Genomic DNA, 12590 nt, shown 5'->3' on the forward strand with positions numbered 1-12590 from the left:
CTAAAAAATAAATAAAAAGAAACGATTTTTTAATATGCTTTATTTATTTTTTGACAGAGGGGGACAGAAGGAGAAAGAGAGGGAAAGAAACATCAATGTATGGTTGCCTCTCGTGCCCCAGCTTCCCACTGGGGACCTGGCCCACAACCCAGGCATGTGCCCTGACTGAGAATCAAACCAGCAACCTTTTGATTCACAGGCCAGCACTCAATCCACTCAGCCACACCAGCCAAGGGTCAGGAAAGATTTTTTTTTTCTTAGTAAGGCTTTAATTTCTCCTCCCAGGTGAGCACAGTGTTTAAAGTGATCTCCACTAATCAGAAACTACTTCTGCTTTTATTTTCTTCTTTTTCTTCTTCTTTTTGGTGGTATCACTGTCCCCATCTCCTGGCTCTCCTGCATTGTCCAGAGCAGCTTTGGCCTTCTTATCCTTCTTCTTCTTTTTTTCCTTTTCCTTCTTAATCACTTGTGGAGATGCTGGTGAAGTCTCGTCACTTTCACTCTCTCGCTTCCTCTTCTGCACCTTTGGGGTCTCTACTATTTCGGCACCCACCTCGGTCTTCACGACATCACTGTAGTCAATATACTCCTGAATCCAGGTGATGGGTGTACTGTCTGTGGGCTTGCCATGCTTGTCCAGAAGGCCCTGCTTGATCATCAGCTTCTTCTGACTTGCCTTTGGCCCTAAGCCCCACTTCCGGGGGTAAGTATCTCTTTCCATAATCACTCTCTTGATCTTGGCCACGAACCCATGGTCACAGGTGGAGATCACTGCTGTGGTCATCAGTGCGACAGCTATGCAGACTGCTTCCCCTTTGGTGGTGATGACCACGATCTCCTGATTGACTTCAATGCCATCCTCATATCGGAGAACACCCGGAAGCATGATCTTCGCCCCATAGCAGATTGCATTCACTGCACTGTCTTTCATAACCAGCCGCTTATGAGATGTCAACAGCTTTTCCAAAGGGTAAACAACTCGCCGCAGGTAACTCTCATCCTTGTGGTTATCGTACAGCCACTGGGCATCAAGCACGTCGTGCATCGTCACCATGTGGTCTTTTTCACTCATGACTCCAGAGCGAACCCTCCGAAGTTCCTGCATCTGACCGCCAACTCCTAATAACAAACCAAGGTGTACACACAGCGTCCGAATGTAGGTGCCAGCCTCACAACTCACCCAGAAGATTCCTAATCTTCTCTCAGGATCATACTCAATCATTTTGCTCTCATAGATGGTCCGCACTCGGAGTTGCCTCTTTACTGCAGCAATAAGAGGGGGTCGCTGGAATAAGGCACCCGTCAGAGTTTCTAGGGCCCTGGCAAGTTGGGTCCCCCCTTCAATAGCATTGTGCAGCCGGACAATTCCCACATACTCTTTACCTGCACTCTGTTGTGATTTTACCAAGCGAGTGGCTCGTTCTATGCAGACGATTAAACAGCCAGTCACCTTGGGGTCCAGGGTACCACTGTGTCCTGTCTTCTCCACCCGCAGTATTCGTCGGATCCAGGCCACCACCTCATGGGAAGAGGGGTTGGAGGGCTTGTCAAGATTAATGAACCCTGTCCTGATATAATCCCCAATCTCTCTCTTCAGAGGATTTGAACCACAAGGAAGAGGTGTATAATGTGCTGTCCTTATATTTAGCTTATCAAAATTCTTTAGCAACAGGGGCCACTGAGATGTGTCCAGCTGAGCCACTTTGGATTCAGGTTTGATAAGAAATTCTCCAGCATGTTGAATTTCTGCAACATCTTCTTCTGGTAATGTCTTGTGCTCTTTTTTCTTTTTATGCTTCTTTGGCACAGTAAATACTTCAACATCCGCCATATTTCCCTGCAGAGCGTGCAAGCCGCGTGTGCAACCGCCAAGAGAGATTAACACTCCCACCACTCTCGAGCCGAGCCACTGGAACCCTGATTTTTTAAAATATTAAAACAAAATGAGCACTTGGACCAGACTGGACACACATATCTCCTGAGGTCAGTTAAAAACAGAATATACTACTGTACTCATTCCAGATTAATTTGGAATAGAACAGAATGTTAGAGAAGCTGTAATAGTTGTTTCGTTAAGTCTTTGAATTACAGTATAAATAGACCAGTGATTTTTCTATTACTTTTCTATTTGGCTTCCTGGCGCCTTGAATTCAATCAGTGTCCCGCTGTTCAGAGGTATTTTGAAGTGGGTGAGTCTTAATTGAAATGGTAGTAACCAGAACCAGAGTTAACACCACGAGCAACAGGGAGTCCAGTTCATGGAGATAAATCGCTGCTAGCTGTGCCTTTCAACCACTTTTGGCTCCCAGGGTCACTTGCAATTCTGATGGCAGGCTGGGCGGCTGCGAGCTGGACTGAGTCAGAGCTGCAGCCCCAGTGATCCCTCGGAATGTAAGAAAGGAGACTTCTCTCTGCAATAATAGAAGCCAGAAAAGAGTGGACAATATCTTCAAAATGCTGACAGAAAATAAACTGAAGAATGAAGGTGAAATATGAGAACAAGCTTTTTGATTGCCTCATGACTATTCACTGAGAATAAAAGGATATCACTTCAAATCAAATACTGGGAGCAGGAGGGCAAGAATCAACAACAGATGCTAAAACCATTGGTAAAACAATGTTGGGGAAAGGATATCTACATAGACTCAAATTATTATCTCACAGATTTCTTATTAAGGACAAAAGGCAAAATGTATCTTTCCAGAAGAGACACCTGGTGGACATCATTGTCACCAAGAGATCCAACTTAACATGACTAATGATGGGACACACCAACACCATGTTGCTTCTGATGGGATGTGTTGAGGACAGAGCATCACCTATATGCAGTATTGCTACCAAAAATATTTAGCCTCAGTCTGATTTGAGGACACAATAGGACAAATCCAAACTGATGGCTAGAACTTTCAAAGTGTCAATGTACTGGATTGGCCAAAAAGTTCATCTGGTTTTTTCCCATAAGTCGGCTCTAGTAGCACTAAGTTGTCTTCAACTTCATTGGAGACAATTTTGTTAGACTGTATTGTGACAGCTGTCATATCAATGTACATTTTTAAAAAAGTATCAAAGTTATAAACTTTTGTGTAGCTATTTTTATATTGAAAATGGAAGAAAATACACTACACTTTTGGCACATTATGCTTTATTATTTCAAGAAAGGTAAAAATGTAACTGAAACGCAAAAAAAGATTTGTACAGTGTATAGAGAAGATGCTGTGATTGATCGAACATGTCAAAAGTGGTTCGAGAAGTTTCGTGCTGGAGACTTCTCACCGGATGATGCTCTATGGATGGGCAGACCAGTTGAAGTTGATAGCGACTAAATTGAGACATTAATCGAGAACCATCAATGTTGTACTGTTTGGGAGATAGCCGACATACTCAAAATGTCCAAATCAATCAAGTTACTGGTGAAAATGAAAAATATGTTTTTTATTTTTTTACAGAAAAAACCCTCTGGGGTTTTTGGCCAACCCAATAATTAAAGAACAAATACAATTATGACAAATCAGTATTTGAGATAGGGGAGTGGAGGCAAAGACAGCCTAGTTAAAGTTACCTCTGGAAGGAGCCTGCAAGAGGATCTGGCATGTAGATGGATGTCCAGGGTGCGTAGTGCACTAATTCTTAGGTTGGGTGGTAGGTTCCTAAGCACTCACTGTGTCACTCTCGATAACGGCATATCATATGTAGTCTTTAGTATGTGTTACACATTACATCATGTTTTAAAATGGTATTTTGGCTAGGGGAAGTCAGGAAGTCCCAGATTCTACCTTTGGCCTATCACTGTACCTGGACCCAGTTCCAAGGCAGTATATGTACAAAGGAGGCAATGATATGTGCCGGGGAGTTCCAGGGATCAGTGACCACTGTCTCCAAACCCTAGTGCAGGGAGCGGAGGTGAGCTGGGCTGGACAGGCGTTGCCCCCTTTTCCGGTGCTAGTGGAACTATGAGACCTGCTGACAGGTTCTGAGGTCTAGTATTTACTATCCCACTTGAAGGGAGGTAAGTCAGGATGTACCCAGGACAAGGAGGAGGGAGCTCCCAGAGCCAAGTGCAAGGCTGGCGCAGGTTGAAGAGGGAGCGAGGAAGTAGAGGCAGAGCAGTCAAGTATTCAGGGGGCAGGCCTGCCCTTCCTTACTCCTATTACTATTTTACCTGAAAAGACTTAGGAAAGACAGCCACAGCATACTCCGCGGTCCCTTTTACTCAGTGACTGTCCACTGGCAAAAGTGGCCTCCTCCAGAGAAAGTCCTGCTGATATCAGGGCGGAATCAGGTTCAGGTGGCGGGAAGGCAGGAAGGGACCCTGGATTCCTTTTCCTGGGCAGTATTTTCCAAATAGGGCAACTGCAGTTTAATGGCATTTAAACTGATGCAATTTCTGGGGTTTGATAAATGTGACATTGCTTCCTTTCCCTTCCACTCAAGGAGCCTACAGTCTCTATGACGAAGGGCCTGCTCAGTCCATTTTGATCAGGACAGTCATTGTCAGCCTTATTCCCTTCGGGGTGAGAGCGGCTGGGTCCTCAGGGACAGAGCTCCCCCTGCTGGCTCATCAGCTGGAGCCTTCAGGATGTTAAACAGAACCCTTCTGATGCAACATCTTCAAATTATTGTCCTCATCAAAATCTACAACAAGGTGTTTATTATAGAGCACAGTGATCTATTGCTGTAGATTAGTTATATTAATATGAAGTGAAGCAACGGCTCTGGAGTCAGCCCAGGGCCCTTATGAGCAGCGATCTTTGGAGTATGGGGGGGTCTCTGTGAGCCTCAGTCTTCCCACCTGTGAAATGGGTTTAATACTGCTGTTATTAGTCAGGGGCCACTGAGGCAAACAGAAATTACACTAGTTAGACACGTACCGGAGGAACAAACAAACAGAATGGGTAGCTACCATCCCTTTGGTGGAAGGAAGAGGTTGGGATAATCAGAACTGTTTTGCTCACCTCTGACTAAAAGTCACCCCAAAGCATAGAGGTTTGACCTCCTCTGGGTTTGCCAAGCAGGTCGTCTGCTGGGCTCACCTGGGCTCATCCGTCCCTCATGGATGGTGACAGCAACTGTCCTAGAGAACAAGTCCCAATGCATGAGTGCCCAGGCAGCTTCTGCTTGCCTCTTTGCTGGTGTCCGCTTGGCCAAAGGAGGCCACCCGCTCAGTCCGAGTCACAATGGAGGCAGACTGTGTGAAGGCACGGACTTCTCGAGGACTGATTCCTCAAGGGTCATTGGTGTGACAACCACAAGAACCTACCAGTTTAGGGGACTTGCAGGAGGGGTCTCAGGGAGCTCAGGCTTCTGAAGAGTGGGCAGCACCTGGCTCTGCCAGGAAGGTGCAAAGGGGTTGGAAACTAGAACCATCTGCTGCTCCAAGGGAATCAGCAAACAAGTCGGAAGGAAGTCCCATCTCTCCTCTATCTTCCAAGTTCCCCGCCGCCCCCCCCCCAGGGGCCCCTTATTGAGCAGCTGACCAAGGAGAAAAGTAGTTTGCAGACTCCCAGTCTTGGCCTGACAGAGCAAAACGGTGGGAACAGAAACCACCTCACTGCCCCGCAGGCTTGTAAAAAGACCGGGGCCGTTTGCACAGTGCTCAGCACTGATGAAATGAACAATAAGGGGTAATTTCTCATTATTATTGACTCCTATTTTTAAGCATAACTGCACCAAACTCTCACTATAGTGGGTGCCATGTGGTGGGATAAAATTTAGAGATAACTAAGATGTTATTCTATCCCTACATTTCCTTACTGCCCTTCAGCCCTCACCCATGGAGGGAGTGCCAGGGGCTAGGCCTGTCCTAGAGGCCACGGAGCTCGAAGTGAACTTTTCAACACTAACAAAGACAGCGGTCTGGACAGCCACACAGTGCAATGGCAAGAGCTGGGCTTCTTGAGTGAGAAAGGGCTTCCTGAGGTCAGAGACCAGGGGCCTGGAGGGCTCACAGTGTGGAGCTCATACCAGAGGGGCCAAGTGAAGAGGAGGGGAGGAGGTCCTAGGAACATTTTTTTTTCCTGCCCCAAAGGAGGCAATAGTGACCAACCAGCAGGAGAAAAAGAATCAGACAGGCTTACCTCAATCACACACTTGGGGCGTGAGAGATGCCCCACACTCTGGCCCTCTCTGGGAGCTGCAAGTGCACAAAGTACTGTGGGCGTGATGAGAAAGGACAGGTCTGTGTATTCTGTCCCCAAGAGTCAGGGACGGCCTCATGTCTGTGTAGCAGGACACAGACACCCCATTCCCAGTAGAGCATCGGAAAGAATCGAAACAAGGCGCTATTTATAAAAGTGTGGGCAGGATTCACAAACAGCGGCGATGAGGACTGGGTACATACCCTGGTACTGGGAATTGCTGGGAGTTTTTACCTACCACTTTAAGGCCTGAGGGAGCGAGAAAAAGGACCAATGACTAGAACCTGGTGAGCTGTGCGTGGAGGGCTGCCAGACCAGAGTTCTAACAGGAGTTCTAATTCGCAGCCAGCCCACTGTAGTGAAGCAGCCCACAGGGAGTCGGGGCAATACTGTCCTCTCTCTTCTGCTTCCTTCCTCCTGGGATGAGGGGTGCCAAATTAGATGGGAAATGCCTATGCTAAAAAATTATTGTTCACCTGAAATTCAAACATTAACTGGGTGTTCTGTATTTTACTTGTCCTTCTTCCTGTATTTCCCAACTCAGTGAAAGGCCCCCCAATCTGTGTGGTCAGCCCAGCCTTACCCTTCTTCCTCTGTTACCTTGTATCCCTGACTTTCCCCATGGCTACCAGCTAAATCCGCTCCATCTATGTCACTGTATCTCTTGCCCAGACTATTGAAATTAAGTTACAGAGCTATCTCAGCCTGCAATCTTTCATTTCTGCAATAATGGATACAAGTGTTTGTTATCCTGCTACAATAACATCCGACATACTTCCCTGCTTAAAATCTCTGAACACATGTGAAGAGTAAAGGACCAAGCATAGCCAGGACGCTTCTAAAGATCAGGAAGGAAACTAACCTATCAGGATTCCCTTCTTTTTTTTAGGGATTCACTTATGAAGATAGTGTTGTACTGGCACAGGTGTAGGAATCTGGCCAGTGGACTAGAGAGCCCAGAAACAAAGTCATGCCTATTGTAAACCCCAGGTTGTGACTCTGGTGACCATAAAGGTGCCCTACCCAGACCTCCCTCCAAGAGAACCTGCACAAGGAGCATGGTCACTGGACAGCCTGCACGTCTCCTCCAGGTCAGGAGATAGCAACTTTATGTCCCTTGCTGTATTCATGCAGAGGCCGTGTTCTCCCCTGGGGCTGCTTCCAGCCGGTGACTGAGATGGCAGGGGTCCTGGAGCGGGACCCTGTTTGCCTGACATGGGACCCCGCAAAGGGCAACTTCTGCTCCGGGGTTCCCCAGTGGCCTAGCCAAGACTTTCTTAGAACTGCCCCAAGCCTGAGGCAATTCCTATCAAATCCTCCTTCCTCCCTTCTCTCTTTCCACAAGTGTCCAACCTGTACTGTGGGCATTCTTGCCTATCTCACTTTTCTCCTTGCACATTTAATTCCATCTTGGTATCTCCTTAGACCAGCCAAACCATAAAGTGACAGAAGGAGCATGTCAGGTTAACTGGGAAAGGTTGGGCGCAGCAATTCAATAAAGTTTATTTTTATTCTTGTAAAAGACTTTATTTATTTATTTATAGACAGAGGGTAAGGGAGGGAGAGAGGAAGAGAAACATCAGTGTGTGGTTGCCTCTTGTGCACCCCCTACTGGGGACCTGGTCTGCAACCCAGGCATGTGCCCTGACTGGGAATCGACCCTGCGACCCTCTGATTCCCAGGCCGGCACTACATCCACTGAGCCACACCAGCCAGGGCTCTCAATAGTTTAAAAAGAATGGCTCTCCATATTTAAAAAAATATGAAATTAGCCCTGGGGGGGAAGCCTTCCCTTCCCCTCCCTTCAAATATATAAATAAAATCTTACAAAAAATATAATTGGATCTTTAACTCTACACGTATACAAAATTTAACTCCAGGTAGATTAGTGACTTAACTTTCAAATACTAAGTTTTAAAACTTTTAGTAGACTCTAGAGGTGAGTATCTCTTAGAGTCTATAATTTAGACCTTAAGGAAAGAAAATAGTTCTTTTTTTAAAAGGTTTTTATTTATTTATTTTTAGAGGGGAAGGGAAGGAGATAAGGACAGAAATATCAATGTGTGGTTGCCTCTTGTGGGTCCCCTGCTGGGAACTGGCCTGCAACCCAGGCATGTGCCCTGACTGGGAATCGAACCGCGATCATGTGGTTCGCAGGCCCGTGCTCAATCCACTGAGCTACACCAGCCAGGGCAGAAAATAGTTCTTAAAGACACACATACACATACACACTGGATTTGAGTACTTTGAAATTAAGAATTTTGTTCATTAGCCCTGGCTGGTGTAGCTTAGTGGACTGAGCACAAGCCTGTGAACCACACGATCGCGGTTCGATTCCCAGTCAGGGCACATGCCTGGGTTGCAGGTCAGTTCCCAGCAGGGGACACACAAGAGGCAACGATACACTGATGTTTCTCTCCCTCCCTCCTTCTCCTCTAAAGATAAATAAATAAATAGGTAAAATCTTTTTTAAAAACCCCTCAAGAGTCATAAAAATGCCTATTCTTAAAAAGAATTTTGTTCATTAAAGGCATTTCAAAAGAGACAAGTTACAAACTCAGACAGTACTTGCAGTATACCTGAGAAAGGACAAGCATTAAACATTCCTTCAAATCTACGAGAAAAGCACATATAACCTAATAGAAAAACAGGCAAAAGATATTAATAGGCTTCTTCTTTTCAGAAGAGGAAACACATACAGTTAATAAAACATGAAGAAATGCTCAATCTGACTGATTAGGTAAATGTGGATTCAGACCATGTTGAGCTAACACTTCGACTGATGAAAAGTCTGGAAAAGCAAGTGATGAATAGGAAGTGGAATCTTTCATGCACCCGCCGACACAATGCTAATTGGAGTGCGGATCCATGATCTACTTTGGAAAAAAGGTTTTTTTGACATTATCTTTTAAAACTGAATATTCACATAACTGTGACGGCACCGTTCACACACTATAATAGACAATAGCGAAGGTGAATGAACTACGCACATAAAATATGGCTGAATCTTCCCCAGGACACATTAAGTAAAAAAGTCTCAAAAGGATACAAAGGCACGTTTTCCCCTTTGCAACAGACTTTCTTTTTTAGAGCAGTTTTGGGTTTACAGAAAGAGTATAGGAGTTACAAAGTTCCAATGTACATTCTTCCCACCAGCATAGTTTCCTCCTTAATTAGTCTCATTTATGTGGCCCATTTGTTGCAACTGATGAACCAATATTGTTATACCACTAATGCAAGTCCATAGTTTACTTTAGGACTCGCTTTGTGTTGTATGCTTCTCCGCAGTGTCACATAGTTGGACTCATACAGTGCGTAGCCTAAAAGCCACTAGCTTCTTTCACTTGGCAGCATGCATTTAAGAGTCCTCCGTGTCTTTTTGTGGCTAGACACTACATTTCCTTCTGTCACTGAGTAACATTCCATTGTCTGGATGCACTAGTTTACCCATTCACTTATGGAATCTTGGTTGCTCCCTTCCTCTCTCTAAAATTAGTAATGAAATAAAAAATTAACAATTCAAAAATACATATGTACCATTTTTAGGTATATATCTGTGTATAAATAGAATAAAACTTTGTAAAAGGGAAAACAAAAAGTGGTAAAGACAATTCAGGATGGTGGTTACCCTAGTGTGTGTGGAAAGTAGATGCAGCCCTGGCTGGTGCAGCTCAGTGGACTGAGTGCCAGTCTGCAAACCAAAGGGTTGTGGGTTTGATTCCCAGTCTAGGGCCCCTACCTGGGTTGCGGCCCAGGTCCCCAGTGGGGGGTTATAAGAGGCAGCCACACATGGATGTTTCTTTTCCCTTTTCTCCTTCCCTTCCCCTCTCTCTAAAAGTAAATAAAGTATTTTTTAAAATTAAAGTAGATGTGATTGCTGCCACTGCAACTTTTTTTAGGGTGGAGGGTTCACAGCTATTTTTACATCGTTTAAAGGTATCTAACTTAATAAAGGTGGGTGTGGTAGGCTGACTAATGCCCACCAAAGGTGTCTATGCCCTAATCTCCCAGACCAGTAAAAATGTTATGGTAGAAGGGACTTTGATGTGATTAAGGTTCTTGAGATGGGGAGACTGTCTGGGTCCAGAGTGATTACAAAGGGTCCCCCCGGTTTATGGTGTAACACACAGACACTGACAACACTGTGGTGACTGCCAGCCAGAGGGACAGGGGGTGGGAGCAGGGGGAGGTGGGCGAAGGGAGTATAAATGGGGATGGATGGAGACTTGCTTTGGGCGATGGCACTCACATGTGGGGCACAGATGACTTCCTGTTGAGTAGTACACTTGAAACTTGCATGCTTTTGTGAGCCAGTATCACCCCAATAAATCCAGTTTAAAAAACACAAAAATACATACATACAAACATAAAGCATCCTTTCTTGTAAGTCAAAGAGGCAGGACTATCAGTCAGTCAGAAAGAGCTGGAAAGCCTGAAGCAGAGGTCAGAGAGGACAGATGCTGCTGTTTTTGAAGATGGAAGGAGCCAATTGCCAAGGGATGTAGGCTGCCTCTAGAAGCTGGAAAAGGCAAAGAACCCACTATTCTCTAAACTTCAGAAGGAGCCAGCCCTGCCATGACCCTGATTTCAGTGCAGGGAAACTGATTTCAGACTTCTGATCTCTAGAACTGTAAGATAATACATTTCTGTTGTAAAGCACTAAGTTTCTTATAGCAGCAACAGGAAACTGATAGGAAACTAACAGGAGCCAGGCAGGCATGGATCAGTGACACAATGTATACCTATTAAAAAAACAAACAACTAAAACCTTTTAACAGCACCTCACGGCCTGGAAAACAAAGCCCAAACTCACCTGCTCCATATAAACCCTTAACAAAAGCCTGCCCTTCTAATTTAGCTCAAGATCCCTATTCCATGCCTTCCCCCACTCCTCCCTCTGAAAAATAAAAATAAAAAATTCCAAGCCATACAGTTTAGCCACGAGGCTTGGGCTCTGTGCCCCTTTGCTGTTCCCGCTGACTCTCAATGGGGCCCGGCTCCCTTGCCACGGCCTCCTTGAAGCCTCCCTTGAAGCCTCCAGTGCAACAACAACGCTTTTGCTGCACTGTTGGCGCCTCTTACAGAGTTCGAGCTCGGATTCAGTGGGCCCTGCAGCGCACAGCTCGGGACTGAAAAACCTGTCCTCACCACCACCCTTCATTAAGTTGCAAGAGCGGGTGCGAACTCAATACCGTTCTTCTAAAGAGGCTTGCGGTGGGAGTGGTGGAAAAAAGGCATACCCTTAAGTGCGCGATGAAAAAAAAAAATCCTCGAGGGCTACAGAGCTAGTGTGAACGTGGTTTCCCACGAGTTTCAGCAAGGCTTCATCCCGTCCACACGATAGATCTGTATAAACACAACCTTAAGTCTGGGCACATCGCTGCCCAAAGGGTTTTATTTTTTTTTTCACTCTAAGAATTAAATAAGGGGTTAGGAGGATAGTACCACCGCACCTTACGCTGACTCACAAAGTCATTTTAATGGAGGACTGCTCCTCTTACCCACTTACCCAAGGAAATAATGGATGGGGCAATCTTTTGAAACTTGTAAGGTATTCTACAAAGCAGGCTACCGAGGCTAGGGCCTACCTGCGGGAAAACGAGCCGAAGGCCGCGGCGGGAAACCCGAGCAGAGCCTGGAGAGTGCAACTCCCAGGTCATTCCCGGCCCGAGGTCCGACTTGGCTTCTCAGGCCCGTCGCGCGGGACGGCGGTTGACGACTGCGGGCCGGACGTTCTAACAGAGGGCCGTAAAGATCTGCCAACTCGGACGCCGTGCGGAGCCAGAGCCCTGACCGAGCCGCAGTCGAAGAAACCGCTCTCTGGGCTAGAAGGAGGCGGAGCAGCAGCTCCGGTGGAGCCAACTGGGGAGTCTTAAAATGCCTGTAGCAGGCCTCGGACAGCCCCCAGGGCCAGGCACTCTGAGACTCGTAGTTTATACCCGGGACAGCTTTTCTACCCACCTCGTTTGCTTGCCTTTTAACTTCGCCTTTATTCTCGCCCTCAGCTCCCAGCACGCCGACTTCCTGGTCGCCGCATGTCTTCTCGTACCACCACACTACCCAGAAGTCTCTTCTTCGCGTCCCAGCGCGGCGCCCGTCTCCTTTGGACTACAGTTCCCAGAAGTCCCCTGGAGAAGTGCTGCCCTCTCCCGGTTTCAAGACCACAATTCCCAGAGACTTCAATTTCACGGCCACTGTCTTCTTACTCTCTTCTTAAGCTGGCCAGGCTTTGAGCGGCCAAGAGGCGCAGAGCGACGACGTGACCCCTCGTAACCGGACACGGTGTCCCCTCAGCAACCCTTTTTCCCTCCTCACCCAGTTATCCCCTTCGCAGGCCGTCGCGTCTGGCCAGAGCGGTGACCTGGCGGGCTGCGCCTGCGCTGTGCCCCGTTTCCTGCCTGGCTGGTGGCGGCAGCCATTTTGTTCATCCTCCTCCTCCTCCTGCTCCTCCTGGTT

General features: G+C 46.7%; 1 protein-coding gene across 1 annotated transcript; it reads right to left on the reverse strand.

The window, feature by feature from the left end:
* Positions 1 to 261: 261 nt before the first annotated feature.
* LOC118996298 (H/ACA ribonucleoprotein complex subunit DKC1-like) lies at positions 262 to 12301 on the reverse strand. Its single transcript, XM_037059640.1, has 2 exons — positions 12096 to 12301; positions 262 to 2411 (listed from the first exon to the last, which is right to left on the reverse strand). Exon 2 carries the CDS (start codon positions 1829 to 1831, stop codon positions 314 to 316), a length of 1518 nt encoding a protein of 505 aa, XP_036915535.1. The 5' UTR covers positions 1832 to 2411; positions 12096 to 12301; the 3' UTR covers positions 262 to 313.
* Between the last annotated feature and the right edge of the window lie 289 nt (positions 12302 to 12590).

This window comes from Sturnira hondurensis, unplaced genomic scaffold, assembly GCF_014824575.4.
Source record: "Sturnira hondurensis isolate 20B ecotype Veracruz unplaced genomic scaffold, ASM1482457v3 Scaffold0011253, whole genome shotgun sequence".
NCBI lineage: Eukaryota > Metazoa > Chordata > Mammalia > Chiroptera > Phyllostomidae > Sturnira > Sturnira hondurensis.